The 20097-nt window shown below is 37.2% G+C and overlaps 1 protein-coding gene across 1 annotated transcript in view; it reads right to left on the reverse strand.

Annotated features, from left to right (window-relative positions):
- The window catches only part of LOC128638079 (uncharacterized), a 60351-nt gene that overhangs the window by 25009 nt on the left and 15245 nt on the right, over window positions 1-20097 (reverse strand). The window contains exons 2-3 of the mRNA XM_053689943.1: window positions 12298-12333; window positions 7343-7606 (exon numbers count right to left, since the gene is read on the reverse strand). Of these exons, the coding sequence (XP_053545918.1) occupies window positions 7343-7606; window positions 12298-12333 (300 nt within the window). The remainder of the gene's footprint in view (window positions 1-7342; window positions 7607-12297; window positions 12334-20097) is intronic.

Genomic DNA, 20097 nt, shown 5'->3' on the forward strand with positions numbered 1-20097 from the left:
TCATGTTAACTAAATGCAAGAGAAAAGATATACTAGTCATATCTGATGTGCTGCAGAGTTGTTGTATATTAAAGAGATAACCCAGAGAATATTCTAGAAGTTATTCTGCTTAAAAAGTTTGCATAAATACACTAAATAGATTGCACAGCTGCATTACATAAGGAAAGTAACTGAGTGTGATGTGCTGCAGAGTTGTTGTATATTAAAGAGTTATTCTGCCTAAACAGTTTGCATAAATACACTAAATGGATTGCACAGCTGCATTACATAAGGAAGTAACTGAGTGTGATGTATATTAAAGAGATAACCCAGAGAATATCCTATAAGTTATTCTGCCTGAACAGTTTGCACAAATACACTGACTGGATTTATAAAGCTGCATTACATAAGGGCATAACTGTGAGATTTTTGCAGCTGTTTGTAGTAAAAGAGTGACTGACTTTGCAGTATAAGGCAAGTGGATTGCTGAAATTCAGTAATAAGGTAGAGACTTATGTTATTCAATATTTCTGAGGAGAAGTTTTCTTGAGCACTGCATCGATCACAAGCAGCGCTCTCTAGCTTCGTTCACAAGCAGCAAGGGATAATTACCTCAACTAAATTCTATTTAGTATATGAAATTGCATTGTACAGCACCACCTCAAAGTATTTTACAACAACAGTTATGTTATTATTTCATGAGCTCATGAAGGACTTCTGAGTTAAAAAAAAGGTATACTGATGTCATAAGAAGATATTGTGATTAATATAATTATTTGTATTTGTTGCACTGTATGTTATTGGTTAAACACTTTATAATAATCAAAGCAACATTTTATTTGAAGATTTCTTGTGTGGTTATTACTTGTTTTCTTTTTGTACTAAAATCTTATAGGACCCCACACCCTATTAGTCTAGGGTGTCCCCTATAGGTGGAGGCACTGCGTCATACAGGCATCCCTTATATACCTGATTTCAACCCCCCTCCTACTCCCACTCTGCGGAGGCTTAGTTCTCATACACGAAACAGGTAGACAGCATTACACTATCACCCACCTCAGGGAAGGTCAGGAAAGGGTGTTACATATATATATATATATATATATGATATTGCATTTAAATTAATTTATAAACGAAACATAGGTGTCTGAGCTAGTTAATTAAATATTTATGTGAAATATTTTAAATATATTTGCAGTCATTCACAATTACATGTGAAATCTGCATACACAAAAAAAACAATTCTATGGCTAACACTATAGTTATTGCGCTAGATATTACTAGTGGTGAGTTAAACGGACAGTCTACTTCAGAATTGCTATTGTTTTAAAAGATAGATAATCCCTTTATTACCCATTCTCCAGTTTTGCATAACCAACACTGTTATAGTAATACACGTTTTACCTTTGTATTTACCTTGTATCTATGAGGCCCATTTATCAAGCTCCGTATGGAGCTTGTGGACCCGTGTTTCTGGCGAGTCTTTAGACTCGCCAGAAACAGCAGTTATGAAGCAGCGGTCTAAAGTCTGCTGCTCCATAACCCTATCTGCCTGCTCTGAGCAGACGGACAGACATCACCACAATTCAACCCGATCAAGTACGATCGGGTTGATTGACACCTCCCTACTGGCGGCCCATTGGCCACGATTCTGCAGGGGACGACGTTGCACCAGCAGCTCTTGTGAGCTGCTGGTGCAATGCTGAATACGGAGAGCATTTGCTCTCCGCATTCAGCGTTGTCTGTCGGTCCTGAACCGCACTGTCGGATCAGGTCTGATAGACATTTGATCATTCGGCCTCTAAGCCTCTGCAGACTGCCCGCTTATCTCAGTTCTTTTGACAGACATGCATTTTAACCAATCAAACTAGCAGAGTCAAACTGTCAAAATGCACTGAGATAAGAGGCAGTTCAACGACTTAGAAAATAGTATATGAGCCTACCTAGGTTTAGCTTTCCACAAAGAATACCAAGAGGGCAAAGCAAATTTGATGATAAAAGTAAATTGGGAAGTTTTTAAATATTTAAATATCAAAACTTTATTTAAATCTCCATGGTTCCATATTTAGCATCAATTCACTTCAAAATACCAAAATGTAGCATTATACCACCCCAATTCCGAAAAAGTTGGGACAGTGTGGAAAATGCAAAAAGAAACAAACAAAAAGAGTTATTTGAAAATTCAATTTACACCTGTTCTATATAGAAAACAAATTATTTGATGTTTAACTTTGTGAATTTAAAGTGTCAGTAAACCTTAAAAATAATGTTATATAATTCTGCACATAGTGCAGATTTATATAACATTATATTAGCCAAACTTTGTAAAACATAATATACCCTTTTAATTTAAAAAAAAAATGGCTGTTTTACAGACCCGCTCTCTGTGCTCTTCTGAGCGGGTCTGTTTGTTTCACACAGCGCATCGGGCCAGCTGTATAGTCACAGCCCGGCCGACCGCGCCATAACACTGTCTGACAGCAGGAACGAGCTGCACTTAGTGTTATGGCGAGGTTGGGCAGGGCTGTGACTATACAGCTGGCCCGATGCGCTGTGTGAAACAAACAGACCCGCTCAGAGGAGCACAGAGAGCGGGTCTGTAATACAGCCGGGTTTTTTAAAAATTAAAAGGGTATATTATGTTTTACAAAGTTTGGCTAATATAATGTTATATAATTCTGCACTATGTGCAGAATTATATAACATTATTTTTGAGGATTACTGTCCCTTTAATGTATTTTTTAAAATATACACTACTCATTTCAAATCTGATGACTGCAACACACTCCAAAAAAAGTTGGGATAGTCGGCTGTTTACAACTGTGTAACATCACCTTTTCTTTTAATAACATTTATTAAATGGACATGAAACCCAAAAATGTTATTTCATGATTCAGATAGAGAATACAACTTTCCAATTTACTTATTTAATTTAATTTGCTTCCTTCTCTTGTTATCCTTTGCTGAAATGTTTTATCTAGGAAAGCTTGGGAGCAGCAAAGAACCAAGGTTCTCTCTGCGGTGGCTGCATATATATACATCCATGTGTTCACTTATAAACTAGTAGTGCATTGAAGCTCCTTCAACAAATGATACCAAGAGAATTAAACAAATTAGATAATAGAAGTAAATTAGAAAGTTGTTTAAAATTGTGTTCTCTATCGGAATCATGAAATAAAATGTTTGTGTTTCATGTCGCTTTAAGCATTTTGGCACTGAAGACACCAGTTAGTTAAGTTTAGCAAGCAGAATTTTCCCCCATTCATCCATTATGCATGTCTTCAGCTGCGCATTTGTATTGTGCATTTGTTGCCATATTTTGCGCCTTCATAATGCGCCACACATTCTCAATTGGAGACAGGACTGCAGGCTGGCCATGCTATCACCCACACTCTCTTCTTACGCAACCATGCGCTTGTAATCCCGGCAGAATGTGGTTTGGCATTGTCCTGCTGGAAAATGCAGGAACGTCCCTGGAAAAGACGACATTTGTTGCTCCAAAATGTATACATATCTTTCTGCATTAATGGTGCCCTCACATATGTGCAAATTGCTCATGCCATGGGCACTAACACACTCCCCTACCATGACAGACGCTGGCTTTTGGACCTGATGCTGATAACAGCTTGGATGGTCCTTTTCCTCTTTGCTGAAATGTAGGGTGTGGGTGGCGCCTCTTGGCCTACTGTGTAAAAATTATATTTTATAAGTACAGATTTTAATCTTGGCCCTTATAAGATTTGCAATCAACAGTGGCACAATATATATAATACAAAAAATGTAATGGTTATAAAATTCATGAACATAAATAATTCATTTAGCAAATTCCTACAGGATAGATGCTAAATTTGACTTGATATAAAATGTACTCAATCCTGTAGAAATTTGCTATATGAGTTATTTATGTTCATGAATTTTATAACCATTACATTTTTTTGTATTATATATATTGTGCCACTATTGATTGCAAATCTTATAAGGGCCAAGATTAAAATCTGTACGTATAAAATATCATTTTTACACAGTAGGCCAAGAGGCGCCACCCACACCCTCTTGTTTTTTGATTGCACACTATGAGAAGTACGATTAGTGGGTAGGTCAAGTACTGTGTTCTTTTAGTTCAGTAGACACCACCGTCCTTTTCCTCTTTGGCCTTGAAAACACAACAAAGAACACGATGGCCACAACGGCTGTTTTTTCCCAAAAACTATTTCAAATGTTGACTCATCGGACCACAAAACACGATTCCACTGTGCTACTGTCCATCTTAGATGAGACAGAGCCCAGAGAAGTCGGCAGTGCTTTTGGACAGTGATGATGTATGGCTGCTGCTTTGCATAGTAAAGCCTTAACTTGCATCTATGGATGCAGCAGCAAATGGTGTTAACTGACAAAGGTTTACCAAAGTATTCCCGAGCCCTTGTCAGCATATCCATTACAGACTCATGATGGTTTTTGAGAAAGTGACTTCTGGATTTCATGCACATTCAGAAGTGGTTTTCGACCATGCCCTTTACGCATTGAGATTTGGCCGGATTCCTTGAATTTTTTAATTATATTGTGCACTGTAGAAGGTGAAATGCCCAAAATATTACCGATTTGTCTTTGGGGAATGTTCACAAAGTGTTATTATTCTCTGATGCATCTGTTGATAGATTTGCAGGACTCAATCCATCCTTGCTCTTGAAGATCTTTTTGGAAGCTCCTTATATACTATGATTACACAACTGCCTCACCTGTTTCACATAATCTTCTTATTTCAACTTGCCACATCACTATTAGTCCTAAATTGCCCCTGTCCCAACTTTTGTGGAACTTGTTGCAGTCATCAGATTTGAAATGAGTGTATATTTTCAAAAATAGTAAAACATCAAATAATGTGTTAATAATGTGTTTTCAATATAGTACAGGGTGAATTGAATTTTCAAGTTACTCTTTGTTTTTGTTTTTTGCATTTTCCATTTTGTCCTAACTTTTTTTGGAATTGGGGTTGTTTACCTATGTTGTTGTTCAATAAAAATTAGTAATTTAAAATTTAAAGAATTAACGTATGCACGTGTCTAGCCTTGTTCATACTCAATGTAGTTAAATTAAGTTAAAAAAACAAAACAACCCACCAATCTGCAATCCTATATAATGAATTCTCCCATTTATTTAAACATCTACAAATTCGGTTTGCTCAGAGGAACAAGCATTCATGAGGTTAATGAAAAAAAATGCAAAAATGTTTTTTTAATGATTTATCTCCAAAATTCTGCATAGACTTTAATTAGGCTAGTTATTGCAGTTTGGAGACAGTTATGGTAAAGATATCACTTGACTACTATAAGGACATGTAACCTTTTAATTAAATGGTGGTAAAGAGGTTTGGAAAATATTTTTCAGGATGAGGCATGTGAGAACTTGTTTGAATTGATTGGAAATTTTGCCAATAAGAGTTTGATGAGCTGGGAAATGTTTTAATATTACTGTATGTTTGTGGGCGAAGAGCATCTAAACTATGAATGCATAGGGTCCAGTGGACAAGGTGAAGTTGCGAACATAATAAGAAATGAGAAATCTCCTCTATGGAATGCTGGTTTCCCTGTTACTATGGCATTACATTGATTTCAATGAACAGGTTTTTATAAACTTTTGTAGCTTAAAGGGACAGGAAACCTCAAATTTTTCTTTCATGATTTGGACAGAACATACAATTTTAAACAACTTTCCAATTTACTTACATTATCAAATTTGCTTTGTTTTCTTGTTATCCTTTGCTGAAGAAACAGCATTGCACTACTGGCAGCAAGATGAAGACATCTAGTCAGCCAATCACAAAAGACAAATGTGTGCAGGCACCAATTAGCAGCAGCTCCCACTAGTGTATAATATGTGTGTATTCTTTTTCAACAAGGAATACCAAGAGAACAAATCACATTTGAAAATAGAAGTGAATTTAAAAGTGTCTTAAAATTACATGCTCTATCTGAATCATGCAAGTTTAATTTTGACTTTCCTATCCCTTTAAATGGCCATTATAATACAAAAATAAATGCTCTAATCTATTAGAGCGTGTCATTTTAAGATTATCGACTCTTGACTACTGTATATTTAACCCTTGCAAATGGGTTAAACGCACAGTAGAAGTACTGCTCGGGACTCCTAAAGCTCTTCTGGTACCAATCGGAAAATGCTAGTTGCATGACTCAGATGTGGAACTAGCACTGCTGTTTGGGTCCGCAGCATTTGGATCAGCGGGGGGTCCAGAGGAGTGCTTCTACTGTGTGTTTATCCACTTTGTCAGGGTTAACTACACAGTAGTCTGGAGTCAATAGTCTTAAAATTATAAGTTGTAATGTACTAGAGCATGTCATTTTTAAACCATAATGGCCCTTTAATTTCTGATTCACATCTAAAGTATACATAAGTTTGTGAGCATTGCCTGGGAGTTCAGAAGCCAAATAAGCTTCATATTACTGCTTGCACATGCAAGGCAGCTTTATATTACTGAGAGTAGCTAAAACACAGGGATATTAGTTGTGGAGTGTTTTAGTGGGAAGAGTGGGGAAATGTCAAGCCACATGGTATTAGTTTATGATGTCATAATGCCCTGGATCCATGTTTTCAGAACAAAAAGCCTTTGCAATTCTTTTATTTATATTTGATTAGTAAATATTATGTTAATATGGGCTCTATGTCATTGAAGTGTTCAAAACAAATCTTAATTTTGATATTAGTTCCTAACAACATGCAAATAATCTATTAAAAAAAGGTACAGTGTTGTCAAAATTAAACTTTCATGATTCAGATAGGGCATTTAATATTAAACAACTTTCCAATTAACTTTTATCATCATATTTGCTTTGTTCTCTTGGTATTCTTTGTTGAAAGCTAAATTTAGATAGGCTCATATGCTAATTTGTAAGCCCTTGAAGGCCACTAGTTCATGTGTGTCATATAGATAACATTGTGCTCAGTCCTGTGGAGTTACTTATGAGTCAGCACTGATTTGGCTAAAATGCACTCTGCAGAGGTTTAGATACAAGGTAATCACAGAGGTGAAAAGTATATTAATATAACCGTGTTGGTTATGCAAAATTGGAGAAAGGGTAATGGGAATTTCTATCTTTTTAAACAAAAAAAAATTCTTGATAATTAACAAATATGAAAATTTGTTTATTTGATCAGTTAGTTTCTACTATCTATTTAAGGGCAAATTAAATGAACAAGTTAGCTTTGGTTGGTGAACACATTTTGGAAAAAAACAAGTTAAAATTATTTTTATTTTTTTCAGTCGAATGATGACCCCCAAGTGTTTTGCACGTCTAGCTTCTACTGATTTGCTTAATTTGAATGATAGTATTTCCTATTTCCTTCTCACCTTGTACCTTAATGTAGATGCTGTCGCTTAATCTGGAATCTGATTTTCTCATGCAGAAGTAATTTGTTTGGTCTTTTAGCTTTATATTGGTTATATGAAATTCAACAGCTTGTCCATCCGATTGCTGTTCCAAGAAGGGTTTTCCATTTTTATACAGAAGTACTTTTTGGCTGTGCATTGTTTGCTCACATCGTATTGTCACATTATCTCCTGCCACTATTTTACTTGGCATAACAGATATTATTGGAGGATCATTTGTTTCTTCTGAATAGGAAAGGAAAAAATATGGTAATTTGCAATTAATTCCAAAATAATTTCACTGTGAAAATAGCAGACACTACAAAATATACTTTGGTTTTAAATGTTATTTAAAGTTTAATTAAAAAAAAAAAAAAAAAAGAATTGCAAATACAATGAACATGCAATCTAATATTAGTTATTCTATGCAGAAATTAGCATATTTGAAAAAGCCCTTGCAAAACTTGTTGCCATTGATTTTTTTGTCTCCTTTGCTCGGGCCAGTTAGGGACATATATAAATTAAAGGGACATGAAACACAACATTTTTAAACAACTTTCCAATTTTTTTAAATTGTGCTTCATTCTCTTGGTATACTTTGTTGAGAAAGCAGCAATGCACTATTGGGAGCTAGCTGAACATATCGGTAAACCAATGATGAGAGTCATATATGTGCGGCTACCAATCAGCTGCTATCTCCCATCTCTGAGCCTACCTAGGTATGTTTTTCTACAAAGGAGAACTAAGCAAATCAGATAATAGAAGTAAATTAGAAAGTTGTATAAAAGTGTATGCTCGACCTGAATCATAAAGGAAACATTTTGGTTTTTATATTTCTTTAACTTGTTCTCTGATCTAAACAATCACTGTGCTGTGTGTTGTAGGATCATTTAAATTTCACCACACTTAAAGGGACACTAAAATCAAAATTAAACTTTCATGATTGAGATAGAGTACACAAATTTAAACAACTTTCCTATTTACTTCCATTATCTAAAAGTGCACAATCTTTCTTTATGCACACTTTGAGGTACCAGCTCCTACTGACCATGTGCAAGAATTCCCAGAATATATACGTATATATGCATTTTGTGATTGGCTGATGGTTGTCACATGATGCATGGGAAGGGAAATTGAACTAACTTTGAAAATTGAAAACTATGTGCTTATGCGTTGTCTTTTATTATGCATGGGTTGATTATGCAATTGAATTGTGTTTAAGGGTCCTTCACGTAAAAGACCACCTTCTTTGATAGGATTGCAACAAGTCAAGTTTCAGAGATATTTTACACCTAAAGCATGCAGTCTCAAATGTATGTTGCAATGTTGTTTTAGTTTCCTTAACCCCTTAGTGACCAGAGCACTTTTCCATTTTCTGTCCGTTTGGGACCAAGGCTATTTTTACATTTCTGCAGTGTTTGTGTTTAGCTGAAATTTTCCTCTTACTCATTTACTGTACCCACACATATTATATACCGTTTTTCTCGCCATTAAATGGACTTTCTAAAAATACCATTATTTTCATCATATCTTATCATTTACTATAAAAAAAATTATAAAATATGAGGAAAAATGGAAAAAAACACACTTTTTCTAACTTTGAACCCCAAAATCTGTTACATATCTACAACCACCAAAAAACACCCATGCTAAATAGTTTCTAAATTTTGTCCTGAGTTTAGAAATACCCAATGTTTACATCTTCTTTGCTTTTTTTGTAACTTATAGGGCCATAAATACAAGTAGCACTTTGCTATTTTCAAAACATATTTTTTTCAAAATTAGCGCTAGTTACATTGGGACACTGATATCTTTCAGGAATCCCTGAATATCCATTGACATATATATATTTTTTTTTAGAAGACATCCCAAAGTATTGATCTAGGCCCATTTTGGTATATTTCATGCCACCATTTCACCGCCAAATGCGATCAAATACAAAAAATTGTTCACTTTTTCACAAATTTTTTCACAAACTTTCAGTTTCTCACTGAAATTATTTACAAACTGCTTGTGCAATTATGGCATAAATGGTTGTAAATTCTTCTCTGGGATCCCCTTTGTTCAGAAATAGCAGACATATATGGCTTTGGCATTGCTTTTTGGTAATTAGAAGGCCGCTAAATGCCACTGCGCACCACACGTGTATTATGCCCAGCAGTGAAGGGGTTAATTAGGGAGCATGTAAGGAGCTTTTTGGGGTATTTTTAGCTTTAGTGTAGTGTAGTAGACAACCCCAAGTATTGATCTAGGCCCATTTTGGTATATTTCATGCCACCATTTCACCGCCAAATGCGATCAAATTAAAAAAAACATTACATTTTTCACAATTTTAGGTTTGTCACTGAAATCATTTACAAACAGCTTGTGCAATTATGGCACAAATGGTTGTAAATGCTTCTCTGGGATCCCCTTTGTTCAGAAATAGCAGACATATATGACTTTGGCGTTGCTTTTTGGTAATTAGAATGCTGCTAAATGGCGCTGCGCATCACACGTGTATTATGGCTAGCAGTGAAGGGGTTAATTAGGTAGCTTGTAGGGAGCTTGCAGGGTTAATTTTAGCTTTAGTGTAGAGATCAGCCTCCCACCTGAAACATCAGACCCCCTGATCCCTCCCAAACATCTCTCTTCCCTCCCCTACCCCACAAATGTCCCCGCCATCTTAAGTACTGGCAGAAACTCTGCCAGTACTAAAATAAAAGGAAAATTTGTGCATTTTTGTGCATTTTGTTTTAGCATATTTACATATGCTTCTGTGTAGGATCCCCCTTAGCCCCCAACCTCACTGATCCCCCACCCAACAGCTCTCTAACCCTCCCCCTCTGACTTAATGTGCGCCATCTTGGGTACTGGCAGCTGTCTGCCAGTACCCATTTTAGTGAAAATATGTGTTTTTATTAAAAAAAATTCCTTTTTCTGTAGTGTAGCTTCCCCCCCCCCCAATACCAACCCCCCACCCCTTCCAGATCGCTTAAATGCTTTTTTTTTAAATGTTTATTTCATTTTTTAATACCCTTTACTCTTTACTTTTTTTCTGTAGTGTAGCGGTTCCCACCCGCTCCCGCCCCGTGCACGCGCCCGCCCGCCACCCACCGTGCACGCGCGCGCGCCCGTGCGCGCCCCCGAAGGCTCCGCCCCCGATCCCGCCCCCCTCCACCTTCCAGATCACACCGATGGCCGCCCACCCGCCTCCCAAGTCGGCTCCCACCCACCAACGATACCGGCCATCGATGTCCGGTGCAGAGAGGGCCACAGAGTGGCTCTCTCTGCATCGGATGGCCAGAAAGTGTTATTGCAGGATGCCTCGATGTCGAGGCATCACTGCAATAACCGGAAAGCAGCTGGAAGCGAGCAGGATCGCTTCCAGCTGCTTTCCAGACTGAGGACGTGCAGGGTACGTCCTCAGGCGTTAACTGCCTTTTTTTAGAGGACGTACCCTGCACGTCCTCGGTCATTAAGGGGTTAAAAGGACAGTCTACTCCAGAGAATTGTTCTTTTAACAGACGTGCATTTTAGCCAATCAGTGCTGACTCCTAGGTAACTCCACGGGTGTGAGCACAATGTTATCTATATGGCACACATGAACTAACACCCTGTAGCTGTGAAAAACTGTGAAAATACCCTGAGATAAGAGGCGGCCTTCAAGGGCTTAGAAATTAGCATAAGAGCCTATCTAGGTTTAGCTTCAACAAAAAATACCAAGGGAACAAAGAAAATGTGATGATAAAAGTAAATTGGAAAGTTATGTAAAATTGCATGCTATATTTGAATCATGAAAGTTTAACTTTGACTTTACTTTCCATTTAAATACAAAAGTTGAAGTAGATTGCATCCTGAAATCCCCCAAACCACCCCTCCAAGAATAAAATAGACCCTCATGAATAAGCCATCCACAGTCCTTGATTCCAAGAATATTAATCCTCATTGATTGACTATCCACAAACATGTGATCACTTAATTTCTTAAGTGAGCCCTTCAATCATAATCGGCTAATCACCATTACTTTAAAAGTTCTTTAAATAGGAAGGAACGTCACCTGCTCCTCAGAATGATTAAAATTAAAAGGAATATAAGGGACCCTATTAAATGGGACTGGAAAGTTACTTTAAGGGTTTTTTCATGTGTTCAGGCAATGTGGTAAGGGATCATTTCAGAAGAATATTGCATTGAATTATGTACGGGAATGGGTCAGGCTAGTGGGGCTAATTGCAATGGTTGGCTCAGTCAGCTTGGTCACAATAGAAATAGTTGTGGTTGATGAGATTCAGACTTATAAATAATAGCAGTTGGGCCACTGGATCATCCAGGACATGGCTTGAGTTGTTGACAAATTGGAAGACCCAGATGGCAAGGCCTTAGTTAGGGATAATAGTGGTTAGGGTGCCAGGTCATTCCAGTCTTGGGGATGGTATTAGCTGTGGCAGTTTTAGAGTAGTTACAGCTATGGTTTGAAGAGGTGGGGGGTGGTTATGGCTTATAGAGGTGGGAGCATTGCATAGATAGGGATAACCATGATGAGTACAGGGTCTGCTTGATCATGATTAGATATAGTTGCAGAGGGTTGCTGGGTCAAAATAATGGTTTATTGCATTAGGATCAGGTCCTCGTGGGGTGGTGTGTTAACTCAATGCGGAGGATAATTTATTTTTAGGCAACTTTAATAGCAATAACTGTCTCTATTATTTGAGAGTTGTCACAATGCTTCTGATATTACTGTCCATTCTTTTGTGCTATGACATAGATATTTTTTGTGTGATTTCTATTCTTCAAGAGAATTTATAAATATATAACTATGTACAATGTAGTAGTCTTTCGTAGAATTTATTATTTTTGTTACATAGGAGTATTTCCTAAAAAAAAAAATAAAACTCCTCATAAAATATGCCACAAATTCACTTACTTTACCAAAGAATGTACTCTCAAAAGATACTCACGGCCATGAATCAGAGTGTTCCTGTTCTGCAAAACGTCTGAAAAGCACAAATATTACATATTTTGAATAGTGCATAAACGTAACTGAGTCAACTAGAGTGATTGACAAGCCTTTCTCTCGTGCAATTGGTTGAGTGACAGCAGGGGATACGGTTGGGAAAGTACTGTGTAAACTTACTTTGATACATTTCTGTTACAATTGTGCTATACCAAATGTGTTATTAAGGAACACATTTGGTACAGTGCAATTGCAATATTAGAAATGTATCAAAGTAAGTTTACATGGTACTAAATGGATTTACTTCTAATATTGCAGCTGTTCTATAACAAATGTGTTGTTAAGTAATATATAACATGCTTGGTACAGTACAATTGTGATATTAGAGCTAAACATGAACAGTACAGTTAAAACTAGACATGTCCAACTAGTTTCCGCCGAATTAAGTTTTTTGGCCGAATTTTGGCTGATTTGGAGATTCGAATGAATCCAAATTTCTGAATCTGCACCATAACTAAAATCCTGAAAAATTCAGAAAATGAATAAATCAGTTTCCGAATTTTCAGACCCATTCTTTATTCATATTAAGAATTTTTCATTGTTCTAATCTAAACCGCAGTTCCGACATCGCCGACGCTAATGAAATCACTAAATAAAGCTATTAATCCCTAAACAGCAGTTCCCCGACATTGCCGACACTAACTAAACTTATTAAAGGAACACTAAACTGAATTTTTTCATTCATGATTAAGATAGAGCATGCAATTTTAAGCAACTTTCTAATTTACTCCTATTATCAATTTTTCTTCGTTCTCTTGCTATCTTTATTTTAAAACGCAGGAATGTGAGGCATAGGAGCCGACCCATTTTTGGTTGAGAACCTGGGTTATGCTTGCTTATTGGTGGGTAAATGTAAACCTCCAATAAGCAAGCACTATCCATGGTGCTGAACCTAAAATGGGCTGGCTGCCAAGATTTACATTCCTGCTTTTAAAATAAAGATAGCAAGAGAACGAAGAAAAATTGATAATAGGAGTAAATTAGAAAGTTGATTAAAATCTCATGTTCTATCTTAATCATGAAAGAAAAGAATTGGGTTCAGTGTCCCTTTAACCCCTAAACCGCAGTTTCCCGACATCACCAACACTAACTAAACCTATTAACCCCTAAACCGCCATTCCCAAACATCGCCAACACTAACTAAACCTAATAACCCCTAAACTGCAGTGCCGACATTGCTGACACTAACTAAACCTATTAACTCCTAAACCGCAGTTCCCCGACATCACCGACACTAACTAAACCTATTAACCCCTAAACCGCCATACACACACATCACCAACACTAACGAAAAAAACACTAAACCTATTAACTCCTAAACTGCCGCCCCCACATCTCAACAATCTAAATTAAACCTAACACCCCCCACTTTACCATAATTAAAATAGACCTAAATTAAAGTTACAATTATTAAATAACTACCTAGTTAAAAATAAATACAAAATTATCTGTGAAATAAAAATAAAACCTAAGCTAGCTACAATATAACTATTTACTAACTACCTAGTTAAAATAAATACAAAAAACTTACCTGTGAAATAAAAATAAAACCTAAATTTAAACTAAAAAAACTAACGCCTAGATTTAGAGTTCTGCGGCCAAAGGGGTGCGTTAGCTACGCTGGCTTTTTTCTGGCCGCACCTTTTAAATCCCGCTGGTATTTAGAGTTCACAGAATGGCTGCGTTAGGCTCCAAAAAAGGAGCGTATAGCATATTTACCGCAACTTCAACTCTCGATATCAGCGGTGCTTACGGACGCGGCCAGCTTCAAAAACGTGCTCGTGAACGATTCCCCCATAGAAAACAATGGGGCTGTTTGAGCTGAAAAAAAACCTAACACCTGCAAAAAAGCCGCATTCAGCTCCTAACGCAGCCCCATTGTTTTCTATGTGGAAACACTTCCTAAGTCTGCACCTAACACTCTAACATGTACCCCGAGTCTAAACACCCCTATCCTTACACTTATTAACCCCTAATCTGCCGCCCCCGCTATCGCTGACCCCTGCATATTATTTTTAACCCCTAATCTGCCACTCCGTACACCGCCGCCACCTACATTATCCCTATGTACCCCTAATATGCTGCCCTAACATCACCGACCCCTATATTATATTTATTAACCCCTAATCTGCCGCCCCCAATGTCGCCTCCACCTAACTACACTTATTAACCCCTAATCTGCCGACCGGACCTGAGCGCTACTATAATAAATGTATTAACCCCTAATCCGCCTCACTCCCGCCTCAATAACCCTATATTAAATAGTATTAACCCCTAATCTTCCCTCCCTAACATTGCCGACACCTAACTTCAAGTATTAACCCCTAATCTGCCGACAGGAGCTCACCGCTACTCTAATAAATTTATTAACCCCTAAAGCTAAGTCTAACTTTAACCCTAACACCACCCTAAATTAAATATAATTTAAATCTAACGAAATAAATTAACTCTTATTAAATAAATTATTCCTATTTAAAGCTAAATACTTACCTGTAAAATAAACCCTAATATAGCTACAATATAAATTATAATTATATTATAGCTATTTTAGGATTAATATTTATTTTACAGGCGACTTTGTATTTATTTTAACCAGGTACAATAGCTATTTAATAGTTAAGAACTATTTAATAGCTAAAATAGTTAAAATAATTACAAAATTACCTGTAAAATAAATCCTAACCTAAGTTACAATTAAACCTAACACTACAATATCAATAAATAAATTAAATAAAATACCTACAATTACCTACAATTAAACCTAACACTACACTATCAATACATTAATTAAATACAATACCTACAAATAACTACAATTAAATAAACTAACTAAAGTACAAAAAATAAAAAAGAACTAAGTTACAAAAAATAAAAAAATATTTACAAACATTAGAAAAATATTACAACAATTTTAAACTAATTACACCTACTCTAAGCCCCCTAATAAAATAACAAAGACCCCCAAAATAAAAAATGCCCTATCCTATTCTAAATTAAAAAAGTTCAAAGCTCTTTTACCTTACCAGCCCTGAACAGTGCCCTTTGCGGGGCATGCCCCAAGAAATTCAGCTCTTTTGCCTGTAAAAAAACACATACAATACCCCCCCCAACATTACAACCCACCACCTACATACCCCTAATCTAACCCAAACCCCCCTTAAATAAACCTAACACTAAGTCCCTGAAGATCTTTCTACCTTATCTTCACCTCACCGGGTATCACTGATCGGTCCTGGCTCCAAAATCTTCATCCAACCCAAGCGGGGGCTGGCGATCCATAATCCTGCGGCTGAAGAGGTCCAGAAGAGGCTCCAAAGTCTTCATCCTATCTGGGAAGAAGAGGCGATCCAGACCGGCAACCATCTTGATCCAAGCGGCATCTTATATCTTCATCCGATGAGGAACGGCTCCATCGTGAAGACCTCCAGCGTGGATCAATCTTCTTCCGACGACGTCCAACTGAAGAATGACGGTTCCTTTAAGGGACGTCATCCAAGATGGCGTCCCTCGAATTCCGATTGGCTGATAGGATTCTATCAGCCAATCGGAATTAAGGTAGGAAAATTCTGATTGGCTGATGGAATCAGCCAATCAGAATCAAGTTCAATCCGATTGGCTGATCCGATCAGCCAATCAGATTGAGCTTGCATTCTATTGGCCGATCGGAACAGCCAATAGAATCCTATCAGCCAATCGGAATTCGAGGGACGCCATCTTGGATGACGTCCCTTAAAGGAACCGTCATTCTTCAGTTGGACGTCGTCGGAAGAAGATTGATCTGCACTGGAGGTCTTCACGATGGAGCCGTTCCTCATCGGATGAAGATAGAAGATGCCGCTTGGATCAAGATGGTTGCCGGTCTGGATCGCCTCTTCTTCCCGGATAGGATGAAGACTTTGGAGCCTCTTCTGGACCTCTTCAGCCGCAGGATTATGGATCTCCAGCCCCCGCTTGGGTTGGATGAAGATTTTGGAGCCAGGACCGATCGGTGATACCCGGTGAGGTGAAGATAAGGTAAGAAGATCTTCAGGGGCTTAGTGTTAGGTTTATTTAAGGGGGGGTTGGGTTAGATTAGGGGTATGTGGGTGGTGGGTTGTAATGTTGGGGGGGGTATTGTATGTGCTTTTTTACAGGCAAAAGAGCTGAATTTCTTGGGGCATGCCCCGCAAAGGGCCCTGTTCAGGGCTGGTAAGGTAAAAGAGCTTTGAACTTTTTTAATTTAGAATAGGGTAGGGCATTTTTTTATTTTGGGGGTCTTTGTTATTTTATTAGGGGGCTTAGAGTAGGTGTAATTAGTTTAAAATTGTTGTAATATTTTTCTAATGTTTGTAAATATTTTTTTATTTTTTGTAACTTAGTTCTTTTTTATTTTTTGTACTTTAGTTAGTTTATTTAATTGTAGTTATTTGTAGGTATTGTATTTAATTAATGTATTGATAGTGTAGTGTTAGGTTTAATTGTAGGTAATTGTAGGTATTTTATTTAATTTATTTATTGATAGTGTAGTGTTAGGTTTAATTGTAACTTAGGTTAGGATTTATTTTACAGGTAATTTTGTAATTATTTTAACTATTTTAGCTATTAAATAGTTCTTAACTATTTAATAGCTATTGTACCTGGTTAAAATAAATACAAAGTTACCTGTAAAATAAATATAAATCCTAAAATAGCTATAATATAATTATAATTTATATTGTAGCTATATTAGGGTTTATTTTACAGGTAAGTATTTAGCTTTAAATAGGAATAATTTATTTAATAAGAGTTAATTTATTTCGTTAGATTTAAATTATATTTAATTTAGGGGGGTGTTAGGGTTAGGGTTAGACTTAGCTTTAGGGGTTAATCCATTTATTACAGTAGCGGCGAGATTCGGTCGGCAGATTAGGGGTTAATAATTGAAGTTAGGTGTCGGCGATGTTAGGGAGGGCAGATTAGGGGTTAATACTATTTATTATAGGGTTACTGAGGCGGGAGTGAGGCGGATTAGGGGTTAATAACTTTATTATAGTAGCGGTGCGGTCCGCTCAGCAGATTAGGGGTTAATTAGTGTAGGCAGGTGGAGGCGATGTTGAGGGGGGCAGATTAGGGGTTAATAAATATAATATAGGGGTCGGCGGTGTTAGGGGCAGCATATTAGGGGTACATAAGGATAACGTAGGTAGCGGCGCTTTGCGGTCGGCAGATTAGGGGTTAATTATTGTAGGTAGCTGGCGGCGACGTTGTGGGGGGCAGGTTAGGGGTTAATAAATATAATATAGGGGTCGGCGGTGTTAGGGGCAGCAGATTAGGGGTACATAAGTATAACATAGGTGGCGGTCGGCAGATTAGGGGTTAAAAATTTTTTATCGAGTGGCGGCGATGTGGGGGGACCTCAGTTTAGGGGTACATAGGTAGTTTATGGGTGTTAGTGTACTTTAGAGCACAGTAGTTAAGAGCTTTATAAACCGGCGTTAGCCCAGAAAGCTCTTAACTACTGACTTTTTTCTGCGGCTGGAGTTTTGTCGTTAGATTTCTAACGCTCACTTCAGCCAAGACTCTAAATACCGGCGTTAGAAAGATCCCATTGAAAAGATAGGATACGCAATTGACGTAAGGGGATCTGCGGTATGGAAAAGTCGCGGCTGAAAAGTGAGCGTTAGACCCTTTAATGACTGACTCCAAATACCAGAGGGTGGTAAAAAACAGCGTTAGGAGCCTCTAACGCTGGTTTTGACAGCTACCGCCCAACTCTAAATCTAGGCCTAACATTGCTAAAAATAAAAAACCTAACATTACTAAAACAAATGAAATTATCCAAAACAAACAAAAAAATCCTATTCTAATATACCCGTTTAAAAAAACAAAACAAAAAAACACCCCAACATAAAAAAAGTGGAGACACAAAACAGGGTCGCAATTATCAAAAATGCAGTAACCTTGTATACTACAACTTGCAGAATGCTAAGATTGTTCAGGAACTTAAACCACCTTTGTCTGTTATGACCATCAACACCCTGAAGCCAAACATAGTCCAGTGCCTACTGACTATGCCAGATTCACTAAAAGTCCCTCAGGTAAGATCAAACAGAATTTATTTTCTGAGGATAATCAACTGCACAGCAGGCATTGATTTATTGGAACTTTGCAGGGGAGTTTTTGACACAGTTGTACACACTTTATGATAATCAATATAGTTTAATCTAAACCTATGTTTGGTAACAAGTAACTAGGAGGGAGTGGGTTAAAAAAAATACAGTATTTGTGGCTACCGCTTCTGCCTTTTGTTATCCTGGCAGTCCAATAGAATTGTCTAGCAAGATAGGGTTGTTGTTTTTTTAACATCATGACCACTAGATGATGTTATTTTAAATAAATTGAACCTATTTCTGGAGTTGTTGTTTTTGCTTTTTTATTTTATTTTTTATTTAATTATTGTAATTATATCACATAAATGCATCTAGAGAATTTAATGCTTCTAACATGAAGTGAAGCTAGCCTTTTGCTCTAAGGGCTCGATTTATCAAGCCTCTATGGCTGCAAGTTCTAACAAGAACTAACTCGCCGTGATTTATCAAGCAGCGGTCACCAGACTGCTGCTTCCCTAAGAACTTCGCCACCTCTATTGTGGCGAAATTCAATCTCCTCGGTCGAGTCCGACCGAGGAGATTGACAGCTCCTGCCCGCGCGTGATTGGCTGTGCGCGGACAGGGGGCGGGATTGCACGCAAGTGCAAAATTGCGCTCGTGTGCAATGGCGAATACCAGCGGGTAATTTCGCCCCGCCACAGGCGAGCGCCTCAGCGTTAATAAATCTAGCCCATAAAGGGACACTAAACCCAAATTTTTTATTTCATGATTCAGATAGAGCATGCAATTTTAAGCAACTTTCTAACTTACTTCTATTATCAATTTTTCTTCATTCTCTTGCTATCTTTATTTGAAAAAGAAGGCATCTAAGCTAAGGAACCAGACTATTTTTGGTTCAGAACATGGACAGCACTAGTTTATTGGTGCTGTCCAATCAGCAAGGACAACCCAAGTTGTTCACCAAAAATGGGCCTGCATCTAAACTTACATTCTTGCTTTTTAAATAAAGCTACCAAGAGAATGAAGAAAATTTGATAATAGGAGTAAATTAGAAAGTTGCTTAAAATTGCATGTTCTATTTGAATCACAAAATAAAAATTTGGGTTCAGTGTCAATTTAAGAGAATTTTGAAAATACAAGGAGTATATAATTGGGCAACAGAATGATTATATAAACACAGGGCGAGATTACGAGTGGCGTACTATCGTTTGCTCGTGAGCAATGTTGGGTGTTCGCTCAAGTTAAATTCCGCTTGTATTACAAGTTGAAAGTAAAATGTGAATGCGCGAGCGCAATCACTAGTTAAGCTAGAATGATTACTGTGACTGTAGAGCTCTGATTAACTGTTACAAGAATAAAAAAGTGTCACAAAACACATAACAATTTCATTCAAAAGTGCAGTAACACTCATAACACTATCTAATAAAAAATATTTAAACAAAAAATATTGCAATAAAAGGGTGCAAAGATATGAAGTCTCAGCCAGTGTTAGAAAAAATTACCACAAAGGGCTTTAACATAGAGATACATACATATACATGTCTAAATAAATATATATTTTTGGCCGTCACGCAACATTTGTACCGCACTTTAAGAAAAGTCCTTTTTTAATGGGACTTTCATAGCACCGATATTACGAGTTTTGCGGTGACCAAAAAGTGAGCGGTACACTCTAA

Source organism: Bombina bombina, chromosome 8 (genome assembly GCF_027579735.1).
Source record: "Bombina bombina isolate aBomBom1 chromosome 8, aBomBom1.pri, whole genome shotgun sequence".
Classification (NCBI taxonomy): Eukaryota; Metazoa; Chordata; class Amphibia; order Anura; family Bombinatoridae; genus Bombina; species Bombina bombina.